The 23762-nt window shown below is 44.1% G+C and overlaps 1 protein-coding gene across 2 annotated transcripts; it reads right to left on the reverse strand.

Moving 5' to 3' along the window:
* Positions 1–257: 257 nt before the first annotated feature.
* Positions 258–23762, reverse strand: sirt1 (sirtuin 1). 2 transcript variants are annotated; one of them, XM_080205406.1, is made up of 9 exons: positions 23538–23762; positions 19897–20028; positions 18350–18591; positions 16542–16694; positions 14330–14477; positions 12834–12913; positions 12121–12307; positions 8269–8874; positions 258–3070 (listed from the first exon to the last, which is right to left on the reverse strand). In XM_080205406.1, exons 1-9 carry the CDS (start codon positions 23749–23751, stop codon positions 2742–2744), a joined length of 2091 nt encoding a protein of 696 aa, XP_080061532.1. In that variant the 5' UTR covers positions 23752–23762; the 3' UTR covers positions 258–2741. The 2 variants fall into 2 exon arrangements, with proteins under 2 accessions (XP_080061532.1, XP_080061531.1); XM_080205405.1 differs by having other exon boundaries at positions 19891–20028.

The following is a 23762-nucleotide window of genomic DNA, read 5'->3' on the forward strand; positions in this document are numbered from 1 at the left end:
TCCACTTCAGTGTATTCGAACAGGTAGCGGAGTGTGTGAATTGGAGGGATTTTCACAGTAACTTCACTGCAGTGTTAACATAAGCCAACTTGTGTCACTAATAAGTAAAAACTTAAGAAACTGGTTGGCTTCAATAGAAAATGGTAAACTACCAATGACCAAGGGGAAGAGCTGCACCTCAAAACCAAACTAATGTTCTTTCAGGACATCAAGATAGCCCTTCAAAGGAAATTTCAATTAATCAATCTAAAGCCAAATAATTTATGAAGGAGATTTATTGCAATATATTATCCTTTAAAATACATCGTAAAAGAGCACAGAGAACAGAGACTGTTATATAGAACCAGAGAACAAGCTTCTGAAAGTTTAAATTAGCAGAACATTCCTGTTAATCAGTCCTTTTTAATCTCAAAAAGCATTTGCTTTGTAAAAGTTTGCAAATTCAAACCGTAGGATGTTAAATGCATAAAAAAATGAAGACCTAAAACTTTTAAGTATGAAATTGTTTTTGTATCGGAAAACATACCTCCTAATAACCTCTCCTTATAAAAGTAGTTTGAATACATTAATCGTTCAGTATGTACAAAGGACAGAGAAATTATTTGAACACTGTACTGCAAAATGACAGAGCTGATGTAGGCTACGTTCAGCACATCAAACTTTGTTGACCGTTAATCAGATCATGCTACACAATTTTTTCAGTGATACAGATGAGGAATGCTGTGCAGGTGGTGATCCATGGCACTCAAGTCCCAAGAATCAGCAAGCACTGCTATGCGAATGAATCCTAACCTCCCGCCTAATCCTCTATATTCTTTTATATTCAACCAACAACTTTGGATTGGACGTAGGCAGCAGTGACCTCTGATGTTTCTCAGCTGAAGAACAAAAGAAACCTAACGTACGGAGCTAAAACTGCCACAGTGCTGCATTACCTTGCGATAACTGAGGTTAGGCAAGTTTTCCCCGTATGCATCCGGCACTAATGAAAGCATTTGTAGCTGTGTTGTACCAAACTTTAAAAAAACAAAATGGTTGGGAGCTTTTTAACCATGTTTCCCTTTAATAGATCCCCCCCACCCCACCCCCCTCTCTTCTAGCAATAAAAACTAGGTAAGAGTTTTACACATTTCAAGAACAGTGAACGCCACCTGTGGAAATCAAAGTACAGAATAAAAGGGTGATTTATTTATGCCAGATGTGACAAAAAGATAATGCCTCACATGTGGATGGGTGAGGAGAGAAATGTGTCTCCTAGCCAAATTCAGAAGACTTATTGAATGGTGATGTTAATTCTTGTAGAATGCACTGTAGTTCTTTCACGGAACGAGATCGTAAAGCAAAACCCTTTACAAATTCATAACGTCCTCCGCAAGATTTTGATTCTTATAAATTTTTAGCAAAATGTAAAACACCCATTTTAATGTTCAAACAAAAATTTCTTCAACATGCCAGGCGCACGGACACTATTTGTTCTGCAGAATATGGAATCAGAGTCTCATTACTGCTAGACCAACATGTTATCAAGGGCCTCTTTAACAAGCGTTTGAGTACGTAAATAAAAATTAGCTTAATTCACATCTAGCAGGTTACTTGTTTTATTAAACGGCTCTGCTGATTCCTTGCAATTAATGTCAAAAAAATGAAAAGAAGTAATCGAGCCTTCTAGTACAATGGAGGATTAGAATGTAGGCACTTCAGCAGGAACTAGAGTTCAGTGTTACTTCAGTGTTCCGATTTAAATTCTGCAACGGTGTCCAACATTTCAGTTTTTAAAAAAATTACACACTTTACATCTCATTTCCACAGGAAGAAAATGCAAGGAACGACATGAATCTGCTACGTACCAAACCTGGAACCAGGTCTGCGCAGAACTGGCACCAGGGAGCAAACCCTACAAATTTCTATAAGGCAGCATGTAACTACAAGAGCGACATATTGTAAATTGTTCTGAAATTCACTCAACTTGAGTATGCCTCCAAAAGGTACTTACCGGCTTCGAATATATAGCTGAAGCTCAATGAAAAAGACTAACCATGGTGTATAAATTAGCTGCCAGCTCATCTCAGAAAACATTATAACCATTGTTTCATGAGAGAAGACACAAACTGGAAAGAAACCACACAAAATGCTTCAACAAACCATCCACAAGAGCCAAAATAAATCCTGCAGCAGAACTTTGTAAACTCCTGTTGCAGCTCTAGTCATTGAGATTTCCTGCTGTTCTTTGGTCTTTTTTTTATAAACCTCTTCCCTTTTATCCTTTTCAGCAATTAAATGGCTTTTGAACAAGCACACAAAAATATGTACAGAACATTCATTTTAGCTTCTGAAGAACTGTATTAAATAGCTGTACACCTCAAAGCATTTAAATCAAATCAGGGAAAATAAACTAAAACAAAGTGAAACATTTTGACAGGGAGCAGACACTCTGACCCCCAGCGTTTAAAAAAAAAATGTTGACAATAAAGGCAATGCCAATGAACTCAGTGTTAAACGGTTGTCCAAATATGCAAGATTCGTATTTGGTAGATGTACCATATTCAGTGAAAAGTAGTTAATAAAAGTTGCCTAGTGTTTTCAGTGTATAATAGACTTATCAGGAAGTTTCAGACTGAAGTTCTGCATGATCATTATAGCCATTGTATGTCCAGGACAGCACACTGGCTTTAAGAGGTGTCCTAAAAGTGGCTTAATGCTGGTGGATAGCGTAGCATAACAGTATCATGCAATTGTCTCTCTTACTCCAACAGATTAATATCTTCACATTCATCTTGCACGGGGTTTTCAGCTGACTCACTCAGCGCATCGCCACCTCCAAAATGCTCACTCTCAGTCCCAAAGTACATCCCGTCCGCTCTGTACGGAGTGCCACCTTCTTCCTCTATCCCATGATAAAATTCTTCAATATCACTCTCCTCTTCTCCGTCACCAACACTTCGGCTGCTGCAGGACTCATTGTCGCTCACACTGTTGCCAGAAGAGGAGGCATCGTCTTCCTCAGAATCGGAGTAAACCTCGGCACCGTGGAAAATGTAGCGATTGGGCGCCAAGAACAGATACTGGGAATCTGAAAAAGGAGCAATTTACATACTTTAAAGCCTTTGTAATCAGTTAGCAATATACAATAGTCAGTCAATCCCCTCCCCAATACCTTTACCTATAATGAAAAATCTGCACTGAATGCGTGGGCTCCACAGCATAACTGGGTTCTGTTGTTGGGCGGTCAGTAGACCACCACCTTTGGAATTCCCTACCCATAGGGCAGCATGGTGACACAGTGGTTAACACTGCTGCCGCACAGTGTCAGGGACCCGGGTTCAGTTCCAGCCGTGGGTCACTGTCTGTGTGGAGTTTGTACGTTCTCTCCATGTCTGTGCAGCTTTCCTCTCATACTCCAAAGGTGGATTGGACATGGTAAATTGACCCTAGTGTCAGGGGGATTAGCAGGGTAAATAAGTGGGGTTATGGGGATAGGGGCTGGGTGGGATTGTTGTCGCTGCAGACTCAATGGGCCAAATGGCCTCCTTCTGCATTGTTGGAATTCTACACTCTTTGTTATTCATTACATACCTGTTTCCTTTACTCAGAAAATTTCTAGAACATCAAACTTTCAGACAAAATGTAAAATTCTATCATATTGTGGTCACTCATCTTGAAAGGTTCTTTTACAACCATATTTTAAATTAGCTCTTTTACATTGATAACAGTTCACTAACAGGCTAAAGAACCTGGAGGGATGAGTGACCACAACGTGATAGATCCGAAGACAAGGTGTTAAAATCGAATAAAGGAAATTATGAAATCACGAGGGACAAATTGGCTGGTCTGGATTGAGAGAACACATTAAAAGGTATGGGCAATAAAGAACTATTCCATAGCGTACAGCACTTATACAGGCCTTCAGGATGGAGATACAGAAAAGAGCCAGTCAACTGTGGCTGACAAAACTTAAGAACGTGAGAAATAGGAGCAGGAGTAGGCCATCTAGCCCTTCGAGCCTGCCCTGCCATTCAATAAGATCATGGCTGATCTGTCGTGGCTCAGTTCCACATTCCTGCCCTCTCTCCATAACCCTTAATCCCCTCTCTTATCAAAAACCTATCAACCCGCATTTTAAAAATATTGAGTGAGGCAGCCTCCACCACTTCAACGGGCAGAGAATTCCAGAGATTCACCACCCTTTGAGTGAAGAAGTTCCTCCTCAACTCCGTTCTAAACCGCGCCCCCCCCTTTATCCTGAGGCTGTGCCCTCTAGTCGTCCTGTCCTTTCTGAGCGGGAAGAGCCTCTCCACCTCTATCCTATCCATCCCATTCAACATCTTATACGTCTCAATGAGATCTCCCCTCATTCTTCTAAACTCTAACGAGTACAAGCCTAGGGTACAAGTTGAGGGTTGTAATAAGATTAAAAGTTTATAAAGTTGTCAGGAAGTGTCAGACTTGTGGATTGGGAGGTTTTTAGAATAAAACAAAGGAAGGCCAAGAAACCGATAAAGGAAAGAACAGAATATTAATGCAACTGAGCAAAAAAGCAAACAGGCTGTAAAAGCATTTATTGGTATGTAAAAAGGAATCATTTCACTAAGATATATGTCCATTACTGGAAGAATCAGAAGAATTTGCAATGGGGAATAAAGAAATGGCAGAGAAACAAAAACATATCCATTTTCATTCATGAAGATTCAGGAAGTCTCACGCGATGTAGAGATTCAAGGGACTAAGGAAAATGCAGCATTGAAGGAAATTTATGAGGTTGTACTGGAGAAATGGGACTGAAAGTTGGGACCTGATATTATGCACCCCAGAGGAAGCTGAAAGACATTGCAATACAGATAGTGGATGCATTGATCATCTTCCAAAATTCTATAGATTCTGGGATGGTTCCTGAAGATTGGAAGCAAATGGCACCACACTATTTAAGAAGGGAGGGAGAGAGAGAGAGAAAGAAAACAGGGAACTACAGACCTGCTGGCTGTACATCAGTGGTAGGAAACACGCTGGAATCTATTAGAAAGGATGTGATTAATAGACACTTAGAGGATCATTAGACAATTGCACATTGTCAGCAGGATTAACCAATAGAAAATCATGATTGACGGACTTGGGAGATTTTTGAAGATGTTACTAACAAAATTGATAAAGGAAAGTCGATGGATGTAGTATATTTAAAGAAAGCTTTTGATAAAGTCCCCCACAGGAGGTTAATTAACAAAATAAAAGCACATAGGATAGGAGGCTACATATTGTCACAGATTAAGGATTGTCTAATAGGCAGACAGCACAGAGTAGCATTGGCAGGCTGTGACTAGTCAGGAACTGCAAGGTTCAGTACTTGGGCCCCAGCTGTTCACAATATTATAACAAGGATTTGGATGTGGGAACCAAATGTAATATTTCCAAGTTCGCAAATGATACAAAGCTAGGCAGGAATGTGTGTTGTGAGGAAGATATAAAGCAGCTAGAGGAGGATTTACACAAACAGTGAATGGGCAAGAACATGGCAGGTAAAATATACTGTGGAAAAATGTGAAGTTATCCATTCTGGTAGAAGGAACAGATACACTGAGTATTTCCTAAATGGTAAGAAATTAGAAAGTGTAGATGTACAAAGGGATCTGGGTGTTCTTGACCACTGAAGGCTAACATGCAGGTTTAGCAAGCTATTTGGGAAGCTAATGGAATGTTAGCCTTTATCATAAGAGGATTTGAGTACAGGAGTAGTGAAGCCTCGCGTCAATTGTATAGGAGCTCGGTTAGATCTTCCTGAGCACTGTGTGCAGTTCTGATCCCCTTACCTCAAAGGATATTATTGTCATAGAGACAAGCGCAACGAAGGTACACCAGATTTGTTCCAGGGATGGCGGGACTGTCTTATGAAGAGAGATTGGGCAAATTGGGCCTGTACTTTCTAGAATGAGAAGTGGTCTCATCGGAACCTAGAAAATACTCAAAGGAGTAGGGCGGGGTAGATGCAGGCAAGATGTTTCCCTTGGGTGGGGAAACTTGAACCAAGCGGCACAATTTCAAAATAAGAGTGATGTCACTGGGACCGAGACGAGGAGAAATTTCTTTACAGAGTTTTGTGATTCTTTAGAATTCTCTATCCCAGGAGGCTGTGGAAAGTCAGTCATTGGGATGTTTAAAATAGAGATTAATAAATTTCTGATTAACACTATCGTTAAAGGGTTATGGGGACATGTGTAAAAGATATTGAAGTGTCCGCTCAGCCGCAATTGTATTGAATGGCGGAGCAGGCTCGATAGGCTGAATGGCCTACTCTTGTCCTACGCTCCTATTTTACACAAAACATTTCAATCCGAGTGTCGCTTTGGAAAGATTCCCCCTCGTTTCCAAATGTTTATTTTGAGGCTCAGTGATTTAACAGACGGAGTGGAAATATGCAATTTATCATACAGCGTCAGCTGTGGCTCAGTGGATAGGACTCATCTTCTGAGTCACAAATTTGTACATTGAAGACCAACAGCACAGATTCGAGCAGACTAACAATTCGCTGCGGTAATGAGGGGACACTGCATTAAATCCAGATGGCCCATCCTGCTGCAAGCCAGCGAGGCAAGCTGCAACACCTTGAGTATGGCAGAGAGGGAGCCCATGCAGTGCAGCAAGTCTGCACTGGCTCGTTCAAAGAGGAGATGGGTCAGTCCCTTGCCACCGCTCTTTCCCTATAATTTTACAATTTTTACTGCTTCAAGCACTTAGCAAATTACATTTACACAGCTGGGCAGTGAGACGGTCCACTGGTAAACTGGAAACAAAGTTTTTAAAAATTAATTTGCTGAAAAGCTAGACATTGAAGAATGGTATGGTTCCATCATGATGTGAGATCAATCTTCAGCATATTTACATGGAACACAAGGTTGGTCAATGAAAACACAACTCAAGTGCACAAAGGCTGGCACTTGAAAGATTAATTAGAGCTGGAAACTTAAATTAAGCTGAGTGAATAGAAGGTAGCGAGCCCACACTGAGGAAAACCAGCGAGTCCACAACCGTGAGTGTTCAGTATCATTCTCAACTCTCAGACACAAACAGTCCGTGCCCATATACAGCAAGACCTGGACAACATTCAGGCCACGGTTGGTAAGGGGCAAGTAACATCCACACCACGCAAGTGCCAGGCAGTGATCAACTCCAACAGGAGAGAATCTAACCATCTCTTCATGATATTCAACAGCGTTACCATCGCTGAGTCTTCATAGTCACCTGGTCCAAATCCAGGAATTTCTTCCCTAACAGCACTGTGGGTATATATGTATAATCCCTACATTGCAGAAGGAAGCCGCTTGGCCCATCAAGTCTGCACCAACTCTCCAAAAGACTATCTTACCCAGACTTCTTCACATCTTTACCCCACTAATCTCCTAACCTACACATCTTGGGATACTAAGGAGCAACTTACCATGGCCAACCCACCTAACCTGCACATCTTTGGAGTGTGAGAGGAAACCAGAAGAAACTCACGTAGTCAACTGAACCCAGGTCCCTGACACTGTAAGCCCTGTGCCTCCCTTGCCGCCCCTTTGTACCTACGCCACACTTTGGCGGTTCAATAAGGTGACTCACCACCCAAAGGTGAATAAGTTCTGGCCTTGCAGTGATGCCCAAAAAAACCAAATCCAAGAAAAAGAAACAAGCTCTGGCTGAGGCCACAGGCAACAGAAACAGCCAACAAACCCAGAGCTCTGTATCAATGAACTGGTTTTAGCTGCTTCAGCACTCTGTCAAGCTACGGCTACTAGCTTTGACATTCGTGAAGTGTGAGGTGTCACTCTGGGGAAAATCCAGCTTCCACATGTGTGGATCCCTCAACAGTTTTGTTTAGAGACACAATAATGGCAAAGCTTTTCCATGAGTGCCAGATATCCATTTACCATACTACTGGGTCCTTTTGCTGCAGAGTGTAAGTCTCACAACACCAGGTTAAAGTCATTTTAGGTAGGGTAGATAATAAACATTTCCCCTTAGCAGAGGGATTAATCACTAGAGGACATAAATTTAAGGAAAAGCCTTTTCACCCAGAGGGTGCTGGGAATCCTAAAACGGTGGTAGAGGTGGGAACCTCACAACATTTAAGACGCATTTAGATGAGCGCTTGAAACACCATAGCATACAAGGACCAAGTGCTGGAAAATGGGATTAAAATAGATAGGCGCTTGATGGAGAGTGCAGACATGATGGGCCAAAGGGCCTCTCTCCGTGCTGTACGACTCTATAAATGGTCAATCATCCTCCAGCATGACTTACCAACCAATCGTTTGCTGATTTGTTCTTTTGGACATTTACTGCTCCAAACTTTTTTCAGAGTTTCTTTAGCATGTTTTATGTCATTTGGAACATGATGCTCAGTGTTTGGACAATTATCCTCAGCAGGCTGGGTGACATGTAAATCGCTGGTACAATTTCCGGAACTTTCTGCCAAAGAGGTCTTGCTGTCCAGTTCCTTCTCGTGTAAAATTCTTTCCATCTCAGATTCCTCTGGATTTTCTTTTGCAGAACTTGTAGCAGATTCTGCAACGGGTTCATAACTTTTAACTGCAGGCCCTTTTCTGCTTATCAACTTCTGAGACTCCATTTCTTGCTCACATGAGCTGGAATCTTCTGTTAAAACAGGAGGAGTAGGAGGGAGATCAAATGATGGGCATTTCAATTCTTTTTGCAATCGTGGAGGTTTTTCTGTGATTTCTGTCAGTTTTACCGGATTGCTGCAAAGCTCTTCAAACTCTCTGCCCAAACGATGAAAGAGCTCATTGATGACAACATCACAATCGCCCAGCAGCTCCACGTCAAAGTTCAGGTGGTTCAAAGGCTCCCTGTTAATCAGCACCTGAGGCACGTGATGTGGTATAGAGCCTGTATAAAAATCAAAGGAGTTAGGATTATATTACAAGCAAAGTGGACAACAACAGCAGTTGCTGCTAACTCTCTGAAGAGCAAACTGATATTCCAAGGTGTGAAATTGGGTTCTGATGAAGGGTCTACACCTGAAGTTTCAATTTCCCTCTTCTTTCTACAAATGCTGACTGACTTGCCAGATGTTTCCAGAGTCCTTTATTGGCCACATACAGTGACAGTAATATAGCGCACAGTGCACATCGTGAAATTAGAGGTGCATATAACACATTAATCATGAGGCACCTCAATCCGCTTAGGTACTGGGTAAATCTAATTGGCATAGACTGTGGAGGACAAATGTGGAGGAGAAATGTTGAAGAACCAATTTGGGAGTGGACTTTTTCAGATCTAGTATTGTGCAATGAGAAAGGGCGAATTAATAACTGTACTGTAAAGGAGCCTCTAGGGAAGAGAAACCATAATTTTACATTACAGTTCAAGGTAATGCAATTCAATCCGACATTCAGGTCTCAAATTTAAACCAAGGAGATTACATGGTTCACAACAAATTTACATTTCTTGAGACACAATACGCTAGCAGGAAACATGATCCAACCATGGCTTAACAAATTAAAGATTGTATTACATTAAAGGAAGAGGCTCACCGAGTTGCCCAAATAGTTGTATGCCAGAGGGCTGGGAACATTTTAGAATTCAGCAAAGGGAAACCAAAAAACGGATAAAGAGAAAATAGAACAAACAGCAAGAAACGTAACAGATAGTAAGAGCTTGTATAGTGTGTAAAATGGAAGATATGAGCAAAGACAAATGTGGGCTTACTGAGGCAGGGAGAAGAGAATTTCTAATGGGGAATAAGGAAATGACAGAAAAAGTCAACAAATACTGTGTGTTTGACTTCATGGAGGGAGATACAAAAAACCTCCGAGAATACTCGACAACCAAGGGACCAGCAAGACTGAGGAACTAAAGGAATGAACAAGAATAAAGCTTAATGGGGCTGAAAAGTAATAAACTCCCTGGCCAGATGATCTCCATCCTAGAGTGTTCAAAGTGGTGTGTGTAGATGTGGGAAATGTTGATCATCTTACAAAATTCTCTAAATGCTGGGATAATTCCTGCAGATTGGAAGGTGGCAAATGTAACCCCACTGTTCTAGAAAGGAGGGAGTGAGAAAACAGAAACCTGGAGACCTGTTAGCCTGATATCAACAGTAGGAAAAATACCAGAATTTATTTCCAAGAAAGTGATAAGTAGACACATGGAAAATAATGGTAGGATTGAGCATAATCAACATGGTTTTATGAAAGGAAAATCATTTTTAACAAACCTGTTAAGAGTTTTTTTTTGATGATGTAGTAAAATAGATAAAGGGCTACAAGTGGATGCAGGCAGCCGAATCCATACATGCAGAAGGAGGCCATTTGGCCCATGGCATCCACACTGACTCTCTGAAAGAATATCCCACCCCACCATCTTAACCCTGTAACTCTGTCCTTTTCCCATGGCGAATCCACCCCAACTACACGTCTTTGGAGTGAGGGGGGAAACTGGAGCATCCAGAGGAAACCCACCCAGACACGGCAAGAAGGTACAAACTCCACTGTGATGTTAGTGTTCCTTTAGGGGACTCGGTGGCACAGTGGTTAGCACTGTTGCCTCACAGCGCCAGGGACCCGAGTTCGATTCCCAGCTTGGGTCACTGTTGGTGTAGAGTTTGCATGTTCTCCGTGTCTGCGTGGGTTTCCTCCGAGTTCTTGGGTTTCCTTCCACAATCTAAAGGTGTGCTGGTTAGATGTATTGGCCATGCTGTAAGAATATATTCTGTGTACCCAAACAGGTGCCGGAGTGTGGCAACCAGAGGATTTTTACAGTAACTTCATTGCAATGTTAATGTAAGCCTACTTGTGGCTAACAAAACTTAAAGTTTTTTTTTAAATCATGGTTTCTGTAGCTCTCACAGCTTCAGTGTTTTCGTAGCTTATGGCCCCAGCTGATCTTAGTGTTGCCAGGTTGATTATCAGATGTCTTTTTATTGCTCCTTAAGTGGCTTAGATGGGAGGTGTCTGTTTTTACTTTGGGTTTTTTTTATAACTATTATTAGAAGGGGAAAAAAAATCTAGTTGGCATATCAGGTGACAGAAGTTCTCTCATTTTCAGTTCTGAGCTACAGTTTAGTTTTTAGAAGGGACAGCAAGCTAAAAAGAAGTGTTTTCCCTCTCACACCCTGTTGTTTTGGAAATTCTGCTGGTTATCCAAAAGGTCTTACTTTCCTGCAGTGAAGATTCTGCGGTTGGAAGTTTGACCAGATCCTCTCCCTGGGGTTCTGAGAAGCCGTTCTTATTCTGAGTGCATCTAGAGGTCTATAGATTTCAACCAAAGGGCTCAATTTCCAGTATCACTCGAGTGAAAGCCTTTGCTATGTTGCATTTGTTTAAAGGGTTTTGTCTGTGGAAGGTTTTGGTTTTGATTGGAACATCTTAGATATATTCGTCAAGGTTTATATGTTATAGTGGTTGTTTTGTTTCTTGTTTGCAATTGATAAAGGTTCTGGCTAATTTTCTTACTATACATGTTAATTATATTTTTAAATAAACTTTGTTTGATAAAATCTCCTCGGTGCATCATTTGAATCATACCTGAAGTGAAACATAACATGCTTATCCGAGCCAAATTCAAGATGCAAAAATTATGGTCCAGGCAGGCTCCATAAGACATGGTGGAGTTTCTGACCTGAGCCATAACTCCACACAGACAGTCATCCAAGGCTAGAATTGAACCGGGGTCCCTGCTGCTGTGACGCAGTAATTCTAACCACTGAGTCGCACTGCACGGCCTATTCCTTTCCTATTTCTGAACACCAGCTTAAAATTCAAGCTTAAATAAGAACCAAAAGCTAAACTTTCTACAGGAAACAGTGGAGAGTTCCAAGTTGAAAATATAGAGGGTTAGTTCCATGTCATATCTAGACTGCCCATTATTTACTTGTTACACTGTTATAACTGTTTTGAATATAATTTCAACTTCAAACATTTCAAATAAACATAGAAAATAATAAAAACGCTCAACAGGTCAGGCAGTATTTGTGGAAAAAGGAATGTGAAATTAACGTTTCAGCTATATGACCTTTGGCTTTCAGGATATCAAGCTGTGCTTCTCTTTTCCATTTCTATTAAACCCTGTCTCTGTGATAGATTCTGAGCAGTGTAGCCAGTGTGGGCATTATTAAAGGGTTGGATTTCTTACTTGGTATAAGCGCCACTGGCCGCACTTTTAAGGAAGATCCAATCACGATTAGGAGATCAACTTCATCTTTGTCATATTTCATACTCCTGTGAAATTGCTCTGGTAGGTTTTCTCCGAAGAACACGATATCTGGCTTCATAATGGCAAGAGGAACATCAGGAGGACACCTCGGGCACTGGGGAACCACCTGATCGGGAACAGGAGACACAAATTAATTCCATGCTGTGAGCCATTCTGTTCATTTTGTCACATGTTTCTCAACAAGCATATACTGGTCCACCATTGGTCCTGATGCAGAAGACTCAGACAATCCAGTAATACAGCATACTAATGCACAGTGCCAGGGAGAGTTGGATGTGGCAGAATTTGATCATCAGCCTTGATCAAGATGAATGGCAGAGCAGGCTCGAACGGCCAAATGGTCTACTCCTGCTTCTCTCATTCCTCAGGTAGAGGAGAAACTGCATTGACTTATCAACCAAAACACAGGCATGCATGCCTCCCACTGGCTAGCACAAAAGCTAGAGAGTGATTTGAAAACAGGCAATCAGCCCAGAGAAATTTGGTGCCAACGCAGCACTTCCTCACCAGCACAGCAAAACCAAAAGGCAGGCCTCTACATAACCAAGAGCAGTCTGCTCATTTCAACAATTTCACTTCAAAGACCAAATATAACAAATCTTCAACAAGAACAATCTCAGCTTCCTTCTTACCTGATTGAAAACATCTTTCCTAATTGCTTCACAATCAACTTTATACTTGCACATCAGACAAGAAGCCATCGCAAATGAGCCTGGAGAGGAATTTCAGAAAACAAAGCAACAGTTTGTCTACAATTCAACAGCAAAACATTTTCACACAAGTATTTAGTAGCTAGAATAGTGCATGGACCTTCACCCTGGTAATTATAGCAAAGATGTGGATGTGCCGGCGTTGGACTGGGGTAAACACAGTAAGAAGTCTGACAACACCAGTTCACAGTTTAATCTGTAAACTGTCTGTGCTGTTATATGCTCTGTCTGAGGCCAGAACTCTCCATTCACCTGATGAAGGGACTAATCCGAAAGCTAGTGAGTGTACTATCAAATAAATCGGTTGGACTTAAACCTGGTGTTGTCAGACTTTTTACAATTACAGCAAAGCCAAAGGTAAAAACAGATCCAAGGTAACGGCTGCCCAACATGATACCAGGGCAGAGGTGGGGGCGACCTGCAGCGCTGGGGCAACGTGCAGCCCACAAAGCATTTTGTTCACAGTTGCCCATGCGGAGGGTTGCCCCATTCTGCTGATTTAGGTGGGGGCAGTTATTTTCCTACTGGTAAAACTAAAGTGATATACACATAAAACAAGGGCAAGTGAAGTGAGGTGTGTGCTGGCTGCTCTCAACATTGACTGAGAGTTGTGCACTCCCTCTCTATAAATATTTATTTTATTTTTACCACTTGAAGTTGACAATCCTAGCATATGATTGGGCATTTTCTATAACATATTAAATAGTCTGCGTATTTAATCTTATTTCTGGGATCATGGTTAGTGAACAAGCCTGATTTCAGTCTTGTGGCCGTCTGAGATAAAGGAGGGTCACTCATGCAGCCTATTACTGTGCAACAAAAAGGAGTCCAACATTTTATATCTAGAATTTACATTATTACTGTAGCAATTTACAACAAAATCTTCCTCCAAATTACAGGTCTGAATTTAAAAAAAAATCAATTGTCTCATAGTTTAGTCTCGGTCTCTGGCTCTCCTCCAGCCCGCTATAAATGCCATTGTGTTTACCTTGGGTCAATGCCAGACAAGACCCGTGCTTCCTGTCCCACTCCCCAAAATCAAACAAAGGACGTGGTCCCACACACGATCCTATTATCTGCCAGGCCAAGGGAGAAGTGACAGAATGTAGATGGCATGATGCCAACGTGATATGGAATGCGAGGCTTCAAACTCTAGCCACTAAATGGAGCTGTGCAACCTTGTACTTGAAATGCAAGGTCAAAGAGATGGCGTGTTTAACAGGAGCTTGACACATTCGCCAATTTACTTTTCAGATCGATTTCTGAGCTGCTTTTACCATTGCATTTGGCTCTCGAGGCAAATACGAACTAAAATGCTTTCTGCTCGTGGGAGTGTGCAGAGGCTGGGGTGGGAGAAGGCTGGTGGAAGACTCATTCAGTAATTTTAGTACCTAGTTAAGAGATTATCCTCAACTAACCATGACACTCGACAATCCTACGAATGCCAGCAACCTGTTCCAGGGTATCTATGTTCTGGGTGTAATTCCGCAGCAGCCTCTCTTGCTTATCCAGCAAGGCTATAAATTTATGACAAAGAGATGGCTGGAACTGACCAGGATAAATCTCCTGTGTAATAAAAACACATGAAAACATATGGAATTAATCTCAACTTTAAGAAGTTCTGATATTAATCTCTATGTGAACTTACAAACAGTTTCATCAGCAGTAAATAGTTAACCTTTACAGGCTTCTGAAAAGATTGATTCTATTCGGAAGCAATTAGTTTCTTCCTCTTTAATTATTTTTTCACGCATCATTTTTGCAGTAAATTTCCCTCCTTTTTTATTAAGGACAGAGTTCACACTGCTTTGGAACAAAATTATTTTTAAAACCAACTAAAACAGCAATGAAACTACCACAAGATCATGGTGAGCTTCCAGTTTCAGATAATATATGGTAGCCCGTGGAATGAGGTATAACAGTGATGGGGCTGGATCACACCATTTTTGAACAAATCAAACAGTCAAAGTAGCTAATGTGAGACAGCTTGTATTTCAATAACAGTTATTATATTCAAAGCGTTGATGCAGAATGCTTCATATAGTGCTGGAGCAATTAAGAGGAAAGTGAACATAGAAAGGGGGTCAACAGGTGGCTGAAGGATGTCAGAAATGCAGGACTTTTGAGTCAAGGCACAGATGTCAATGGAGTTCCAAAACTCGGGAGAAAATAGTATCTCCGATTGCTGAATGAAGACAGCAGGGTCAGTGTTGGAAATCCGCTGCAGATAAAACTGGAAGTGATGACAGAATTCAGGAAGTGCAAGGATAGACACCTGAGTCAACCAGGGTGAGAGTGGATGAAGGCAGAAAGAGCCAATTTTTCTTTGACTAGGAAACTTATACACAAGATAGTGCAAAGCAGCATTCAGTGCAGCACAAGGGACTGGAAAATTATAGCATCAGTGACCAGCTGCAAAAGGCAAATACTATACACAGCCATATCAAACGGGAGAAATTATTAGACATTAAGTGGGTCAAAACATTACTTTTTCTTTATTTACCCTCTATTACCGTTAAGACTGTGGACATTTGTATTTGATCACCACGTGACCTCAGGTGTTTCGCATTCATTGCGGTTTGTGCATGGATGAAACCCGTACTAACAACAGAACTTGACCTTGCTGTGATATGTACAGGCAAAGCCAAGCAAAGGGCTATGGAAAGGGGAAGAAAAATGTTTTAAGTAGTGCAGTTTAATTGAAAAGACTTGAAATTTCTCATCCTGGTTCAACTGTGGGAGACTGGGATCCAGTGGAAGTGGGGATGTGGCTCTTAATGCAAAGAGAAACTTGAGCCATAATAGCATTGAAGATAACAGTGTTGGTTAGGCTTTGGATGGAGAAAAGAATGAGCTGGAAGAGGCAGGCAATGTTATGCAAGGTGAAACACATCAGGCATGGGTGCAGATCACCTGGAGAGAAGAGAGAAAGAAAGCTATGTTCAAGCTTTAGTGTTATACAATGGCCCACATCTGTGGGCCAACATGTGCTAACAGCCAAGATGGAGACTGATTCAAACCAGATCTGTAGGGTTTGGTTCTGGTTATGCCAGCATCAAGCTGGAGGGAGTTTTATGTCTCCTGTGTCTTGATGCCAATTGGCAGTTGAAAATGGTGGCAAAATCTGCAGGGTTGACCGAGGTGGTGGTGAGGAAGAGCTGGGTGCTGTCAACATACATGAAGCTGACCCCATGATCCTGGGTAACACCATTAAAGTCTACGAGCAGAGGTGACCATGTAGAATCGGCAGGTGGTACCTTCTGAGGAGGTACAAAGTCAACGTGAAACTAGCAAAAGCAGTGTCTTGGAGATAACTGGAGGAGACCTGCATGACGAAAATGGAACGGTCAATAGCAGCAATACTAATTTTAAAAAAGTCAAGGAACAATAAACCACATGTAGGGACAAGCATCATTCTGTTTATGTTCATGAATGATCTATGGGATAACATCTACAAATGGTAGTTGGGTCACAGTGTCTCTGTGTATATTGTTCTCAGTCTGTCTTGCTCTCTGCTCCAACATTTTCTTTTTCTGTCAATCTGACCCTTTTTCTCCATGCCTTTAGATTGATGGCAATATTTTTGCAGCAAGCATTTTTTTAAAGAATAATTTCTAAAGTGATGTTTACCTTTGCAAATTTAAAAAATGGTCTGGGGTCTTTTCTAAAGTATTCAATGTCAAACATGGCGTGAGGATCTGGAAGGTCTGGAAAGTCTACGGCTAATCTAGCATAAATTCCATCTCTTGATCTGAAGTCTGGTATTCCACACGATACAGAAACCTAGAAAAGAGCATCAAACCCAAAAATATATCAGCTTAAAGACAAGGTGAAAGATGTTCATTTTATTTTACTTCACTGCAACTTCAGTGATTCATTAATTCAACCATTTATTATATACACGGCAAAAGAGGTTTAATTAGATATTTCAAACCTTGAGAATTTGTAAATCCAAGTTTTTAGAAATGAAACAATAAGCTCTAATTCTAATACCCTAGCCCATATTTTAGGTATTGGAAATGTAATACATCAGGTTCACCACTACAATATAATGTTTAAACTGAACATTACAAAAAGGAACACCTACAATGCTGAGCTAAACTGGAGAACAATGCACTGGCATTTAAAAGATACAGGCACAGCTAAAGACAGTTCAGAACTACAAACCTACTAAAAGACAACGTTTTCCTTGGTCCCCATTCTGTTTTTCATTTCTTTCCACGTGTGGTATCATTAGTCTCACCAAGAAAAGTTGGGACTGTATATATTTCTTCCTTGTTGCTCCTGTCATATCATGTCCCAGTTTTTAACTGTCCCAGTTAAAAAGCACAACGCAGGGCAGTATTAAGAGTTATGATGAGTAGGTGCTTTTCATGGAGCTGAGTCCATGAAAAGATCAGCCATGATCTTATTGAATGATGCAGCAGGTTTGAGGGGCCAAATGGCCTACTCCTGCTCCTAGTTCTTATGTTCTCCAGAACATTTTTCAGAAAGGGTGCCATCCAAATTTTAGGGAACCACAAGTATCAACCTGCAGCTGTTATTTTTCCCATTGCAATAGAAGCTCTCCTGATAGTACAGCGAGCTGGATGGATCAATCATTAGAAATTAAACACAGACTGATAACATTGATTTCATGCGAGCAGAGAAGGAAGACTTTCAGCTTTCCACCTGCACTGATTCAAATTCAGATAAACCACTACATCCACCCCATTAGCAAGTACAATATTTATCCAAAGACAGACAGGTCAGAAACATTAACTATATAAAAATTATTACAAGTCTTAAAAATGATAATGACCTGCTCTGTGAGAAAGTTTGATGTTGCAGCTATATAGGACCCTGGTCAGACCCCACTTGGAGTACTGGGCTCAGTTCTGGTCGCCTCGTTACAGGAAGGATGTGGAAGCCATAGAAAGGGTGCAGAGGAGATTTACAAGGATGTTGCCTGGATTGGGGAGCTCGGCCTTTTCTCCTTGGGGAGAGGAAGGATGAGGGGTGACCTTATAGAGGTGGATCAGATGTTGAGAGGTATCGACCGAGTGGATCGTCAGAGGCTTTTTCCCAGGGCTGAAATGGTTGCCACAAGAGGACACTGGGGAGTAGGCACAGAGGAAACGTCAGGGGTAAGTTTTTCACTCAGGGGGTGGTGGGTGTGTGGAATGGACTGCCGGCAATGGTGGTGGAGGCGGATTCAATAGGGTCTTTTAAGAGACGTTTAGATAAGTACAAGGAGCTTGGTAAGATAAAGGGTTATAGGTAAGCCTAGTAAGCTCTAAGGTAGAGGCATGTTCGGCACAACTTTGTGGGCTGAAGGGCCTGTATTGTGCTGTAGTTTTTCCACGTTTCTAATAAACCGAGAGCTGCCGTTCATCAGCGTATACAACAGTTAAGAGGATTGTTAAATTGCAGTACCTCAATAATTAATCAACACTTACCCCAGCTCCAGTGAGGACCATGATTTTCTTGCTCTCTTTCAAGATCCTCACCACATCCTCCAGGGTGTTAATATCTTTGCGCTTCTTCCGTTTTGGTGGCTCTGACAAAATGTTGAGGACAATCTGCCACAATGTCATGTCGTCGAGGTCAGGTGGAGGACTGTTCCCTCGCAACAGATCCTTCAGGATAGACCGTGGGTCTGTACCCAGCATAAGATGTTGCTGGACAAAACTGTATGGACCTAATTGGAAAGGGAAAAGTTAGGCATTTAAACAGAAAAGCATTTGAAAGATAGTTTGAAGATAGCAAAATCATTCTCAGTTTAGTTGCTGACGATAAATTCTTACACCTGATCAGTAATCCAAACTCCTGCAGGAAGTATGTACCCATGGATGTTGTGTGAAAATGGGGATCATCTGTTAGATTTTCATAGTCAAATAGTCTGTCACTTTCATTGTTAAAACGTACACGTGAGTTGATGATCTGAGTAGAATACTGAAAGCTTGTAGGGTTGAAAATTGTGAATAGGAAAAATAGAAAAGCAAAACAAATGGAGAGCACATGGGACACTTTAGCCTTCAGACTATCCTTGTGCCCCTGTATACACATTACAGAAAGTTAACATGCGGGTATAGCAAGCAATCAGGAAACTGGATGTTATTACAAAAGGATCATGGAGTCAGAATGGGTAGAGCACAGAAAGAGACTATTCAGTCTGTCATTGCCATGCTGGGGTTCTGCAAGGGGAACTCGCGTATTCCCACTTCCCTGCCTTTTTCCCCATTGTTTTTCATAAAACATTCTATTACCTTAGCAAGCCATGATTGAATCTGCCCTCACCACCCTCTCAAGCAGTGCATTCTAGATCCTAACTACTTGTTACGTCCCCATGTGTTGCCATTGCTTCCTTTGCCAATCACTTTAAATCGGTGTCCTCTGATTCTCATCCCCTCTGCCAATGAGAACAATTTCTTTCTATCCACTGCCAGACCCCTCAGATTTTGAAAATTGCTATCAAATTTCCTCTCAACCTTCTTTTCTATAACAGTGCCAACTTCTCCAATCTACGCACATAACTGAAGTTCCTCATCACTGAAACTGTTTGTGACTTTTCTCTACATTCCAACGACTTCACGTCCTTCCTAAAGTACAGTGCCCAGAACTACAGTTGACGTTTTACACAGGTTTATCATACCTTCCTTGCTTTTATACTTTTGCCCTATTTGTAAAGCCTAGGATGCTCTCAGCTTTATTAAGCTTTCTCACCCAGCCCTATAATCTTTATATTACATATACCCTCAGACCCCTCTCTCTGGCACCTTAGAATTGGACCCTTTGTTTATATTGTCTCTTTGAATCACTTCACACTTCTACATTGGAGTGTAGTGACAAAAGTCTTACTACAATTGAATGGTGCCTTGTGGGGATGGGGGGAATCCCGTGGCTTGTGGACATCCTATCAGAGGTTGGGAGATCCTTGGGATGGTGGTGGTGAGGGCTCCCCCTCCAGAAGAGAATAGTCCACCAATGATGTATTAACCTGTACCTATCCGGGTACGTGGAGTCCAGTCACTTGAGCTAGCGTGTGAGGTTTTGTCGTCTTCATCACTTTCCCATGAACGTATCCCATTTGGAACAATTTCTTCAGCATCTACTGCAGGTCCCACAGGTAGACTGGCTAAAATAAAAGGAAGTGTGGTTAATGGAAATCAATGTTTTCGTGAGAAAGTAACTGGTCATTGCAATCTTATGTAAAAGGAATGATTTTGTTAAATGATCAACAGGTTATCTACTTGGGGTTTGGACTTGCCAAGCCAGACTCATTTCCAAGCAGCAAAACATTGTGGGAGGCATTCACCTGGTTCCTCACTATGGTTTCTCGCCAAGGGATATCCTACTGGAACCCCATGTTTGGACAGGTGCATTCCTAATTTCGGAAATACATCAATTAACATGAATTCCCTGTTAGTGCAGCTGAGAGGATGTTACAATCAGACAGGTAGCTTCTCATAGTGCGACAGGAACACTCGAGACCCTGAGCTTATTTGTACCAAAGCACAGAAGATAAACTGCAACAAATATAACATGTCCAGCACAGGCATGATAGCCTGACTGGTCATCTTGTATGTTCAATGATTCTATGAGAAACATTTTTTGCATTAGTATGCCACACAGCAATTCCAAATTTTTCCTCAACTTCATCATAGCTCATCACCTGTTGAGAACATAAAACTCAGCGGGAGATTCAATTATAACTCACTTGATCATGTAAATTCACATAATTAACAGCAGAAAGAGGTGAATCTAACAAGATTTACACTAGAAAGGATCAGACTTTCCTATCCAATGTATAAATGTTTACTGTAAATGAAAATTATTTTTCAGACAGCTTTAGTGGCTGAAATACATCTGATCCACAGTGATAAAAGTTTAACACTAAAAACATCAGTGTGTATTACAGTGATTGAATAATCTGATGAGCTACAAACTGTTCTTATGTATTAATATTTATTTGAATATTTTAGAAACTCTGCTACTGAACTAAGCCACGAAAAAGAAAATAAAGAGCCGTAGGTGGCACAGTGGCTAGCAACGCTGCCTCACAGTGCTGTGGACCCAGTTCAAATCCAGCCTTGGGTCACTGTCTGTGTGGAGTTTGTACATCCTCCCCGTGTCTGTATGAGTTTCCTCCACGTCCTCTGGATTCCTCGCATGCTTCAAAGAAGTGTGGGTTAGGGTGCACTGGTCATGCTAAATTGCCCTTTAGTGTTGGGCTACTAGTGGGGTAAATACATGGATTGTTGTCAGTGTAGGGTTGGTGGGCTGAAAGGCCTCCTTCTGCACTGTAGGGATTCTATGATTTATAAAGTAGCTTTCATAATCTCAGGATGTCCTAAACTGTTGTGGAGTCCAATAGGCGTAGACAAGGTCATAGGTAGAAGAGGGCACCCATGTTAAAATGGCGGCGCGGGCTTGTTGGGCCAAAGGGCCTGTCTCCTGTGCTGTGTTGTTCTTAGTACTTTTCGAAATGATTCCTCACCCAGCTTTTGTTAACGAGCTGCAAAGCCCAGCCACCCACACCTTCCTCGTCTCACCCCTCGTGACCCTCCCCCAATCACTACTCCCAGTGTCTCACCACCCTATCTTCCAACTTAGCACCAACCCTCCTAACTCATATCCTCACAACACCATCTCCATCCTACCCTTACCCCCATCCATCTTCCTTGCTCAATCAACTCCTTTCCCTCATCACCCACCCAAACCCCCTCACTCCATCCCCTCTCCTCACCCTCCCAAACTCCCCTCCGACTCCGTCCCCTCTCCTCACCCTCCCACACCGTCTACTCTCCTCACCCTCCCAACTGACTCCATCCCCTCTCCTCACCCTCCCAACCCCCCTCGCTCCATCCCCTCTCCTCACCCTCCCAACCCCCCCTCGCTCCATCCCCTCTCCTCACCCTCCCAAACCCCCCTCGCTCCATCCCCTCTCCTCACCCCCCCCCCACTCCATCCCCTCTCCTCACCCTCCCCCCCCACTCCATCCCCTCTCCTCACCCTCTCCCCCCACTCCATCCCCTCTCCTCACCCTCCCCCCCCACTCCATCCCCTCTCCTCACCCTCCCCCCCCCACTCCATCCCCTCTCCTCACCCTCCCCCCCCACTCCATCCCCTCTCCTCACCCTCCCCCCCCACTCCATCCCCTCTCCTCACCCTCCCCCCCCCTACTCCATCCCCTCTCCTCACCCTCCCCCCCCACTCCATCCCCTCTCCTCACCCTCCCCCCCTCGCTCCATCCCCTCTCCTCACCCTCCCCCCATCGCTCCATCCCCTCTCCTCACCCTCCCAACCCCCCCTCGCTCCATCCCCTCTCCTCACCCTCCCCCCCCACTCCATCCCCTCACCCCCCCTCGCTCCATCCCCTCTCCTCACCCTCCCAACCCCCCCTCGCTCCATCCCCCTCCTCACCCTCCCCCCCCACTCCATCCCCTCTCCTCACCCTCCCCCCCCACTCCATCCCCTCTCCTCACCCCCCCCCCCACTCCATCCCCTCTCCTCACCCTCCCCCCCCCACTCCATCCCCTCTCCTCACCCTCCCCCCCCACTCCATCCCCTCTCCTCACCCTCCCAACCCCCCCCTCGCTCCATCCCCTCTCCTCACCCTCCCCCCCCACTCCATCCCCTCTCCTCACCCTCCCCCCCCACTCCATCCCCTCTCCTCACCCTCCCCCCCCACTCCATCCCCTCTCCTCACCCTCCCCCCCCCCACTCCATCCCCTCTCCTCACCCTCCCCCCCCCACTCCATCCCCTCTCCTCACCCTCCCAACCCCCCTCGCTCTATCCCCTCTCCTCACCCTCCCAACCCCCCTCTCTCCATCCCCTCTCCTCACCCTCCCAACCCCCCTCTCTCCATCCCCTCTCCTCACCCTCCCAACCCCCCTTTCTCCATCCCCTCTCCTCACCCTCCCAACCCCCCTCTCTCCATCCCCTCTCCTCACCCTCCCAACCCCCCTCTCTCCATCCCCTCTCCTCACCCTCCCAACCCCCCTCTCTCCATCCCCTCTCCTCACCCTCCCAACCCCCCTCTCTCCATCCCCTCTCCTCACCCTCCCAACCCCCCTCTCTCCATCCCCTCTCCTCACCCTCCCAACCCCCCTTTCTCCATCCCCTCTCCTCACCCTCCCAACCCCCCTCTCTCCATCCCCTCTCCTCACCCTCCCAACCCCCCTCTCTCCATCCCCTCTCCTCACCCTCCCAACCCCCCTTTCTCCATCCCCTCTCCTCACCCTCCCAACCCCCCTCTCTCCATCCCCTCTCCTCACCCTCCCAACCCCCTCTCTCCATCCCCTCTCCTCACCCTCCCAACCCCCCTCGCTCCATCCCCTCTCCTCACCCTCCCAACCTCCCAACCCCCCTCTCTCCATCCCCTCTCCTCACCCTCCCAACCCCCCTCTCTCCATCCCCTCTCCTCACCCTCCCAACCCCCCTCTCTCCATCCCCTCTCCTCACCCTCCCAACCCCCCTCGCTCCATCCCCTCTCCTCGCCCTCCCAACCCCCCTCGCTCTATCCCCTCTCCTCGCCTTCCCTCCCCCCCCCACTCCATCCCCTCTCCTCACCCCCCACTCCATCCCCTCTCCTCACCCTCACCCTCCCCCCTCGCTCCATCCCCTCTCCTCACCCCCGGTACCTGCTCCCGCTGCCGCTCCGCTCTCGGGCCCGCTGTCCTGGCGCTCGCCTCCGGCCGCCCTCCTCCTCCTCCGCGCCTCCTCTGGCGGCTCCTCGGGCTGTCCCTGGGTGTGGGGGCTGCCGGCTGCAGCCTCCAGCCGGGCTCTCTTACAGAGCCGCTCCTCTGCCTCTGCCCCGGTCCCGGCTCCGGCCTCGGCCTCCCCCGCGTCCGCCATCTTGCAGCACC

Source organism: Carcharhinus amblyrhynchos, chromosome 17, assembly GCF_965287045.1.
Source record: "Carcharhinus amblyrhynchos chromosome 17, sCarAmb.v2.hapA, whole genome shotgun sequence".
Lineage (NCBI taxonomy): Eukaryota > Metazoa > Chordata > Chondrichthyes > Carcharhiniformes > Carcharhinidae > Carcharhinus > Carcharhinus amblyrhynchos.

Excerpts from the sequence above, each read along its gene's own strand:
- sirt1 (XM_080205405.1), bottom strand. The coding sequence starts at position 23,751 with ATGGCGGACGCGGGGGAGGCCGAGGCCGGAGCCGGGACCGGGGCAGAG. Across the intron at positions 18,592-19,890 it reads ACGTACCCGGATAGGTACAG|GTCCATACAGTTTTGTCCAG; the intron begins GTTAATACATCA and ends CTTTCCAATTAG. Across the intron at positions 14,478-16,541 it reads CATTTTTTAAATTTGCAAAG|GAGATTTATCCTGGTCAGTT; the intron begins GTAAACATCACT and ends TTTATTACACAG.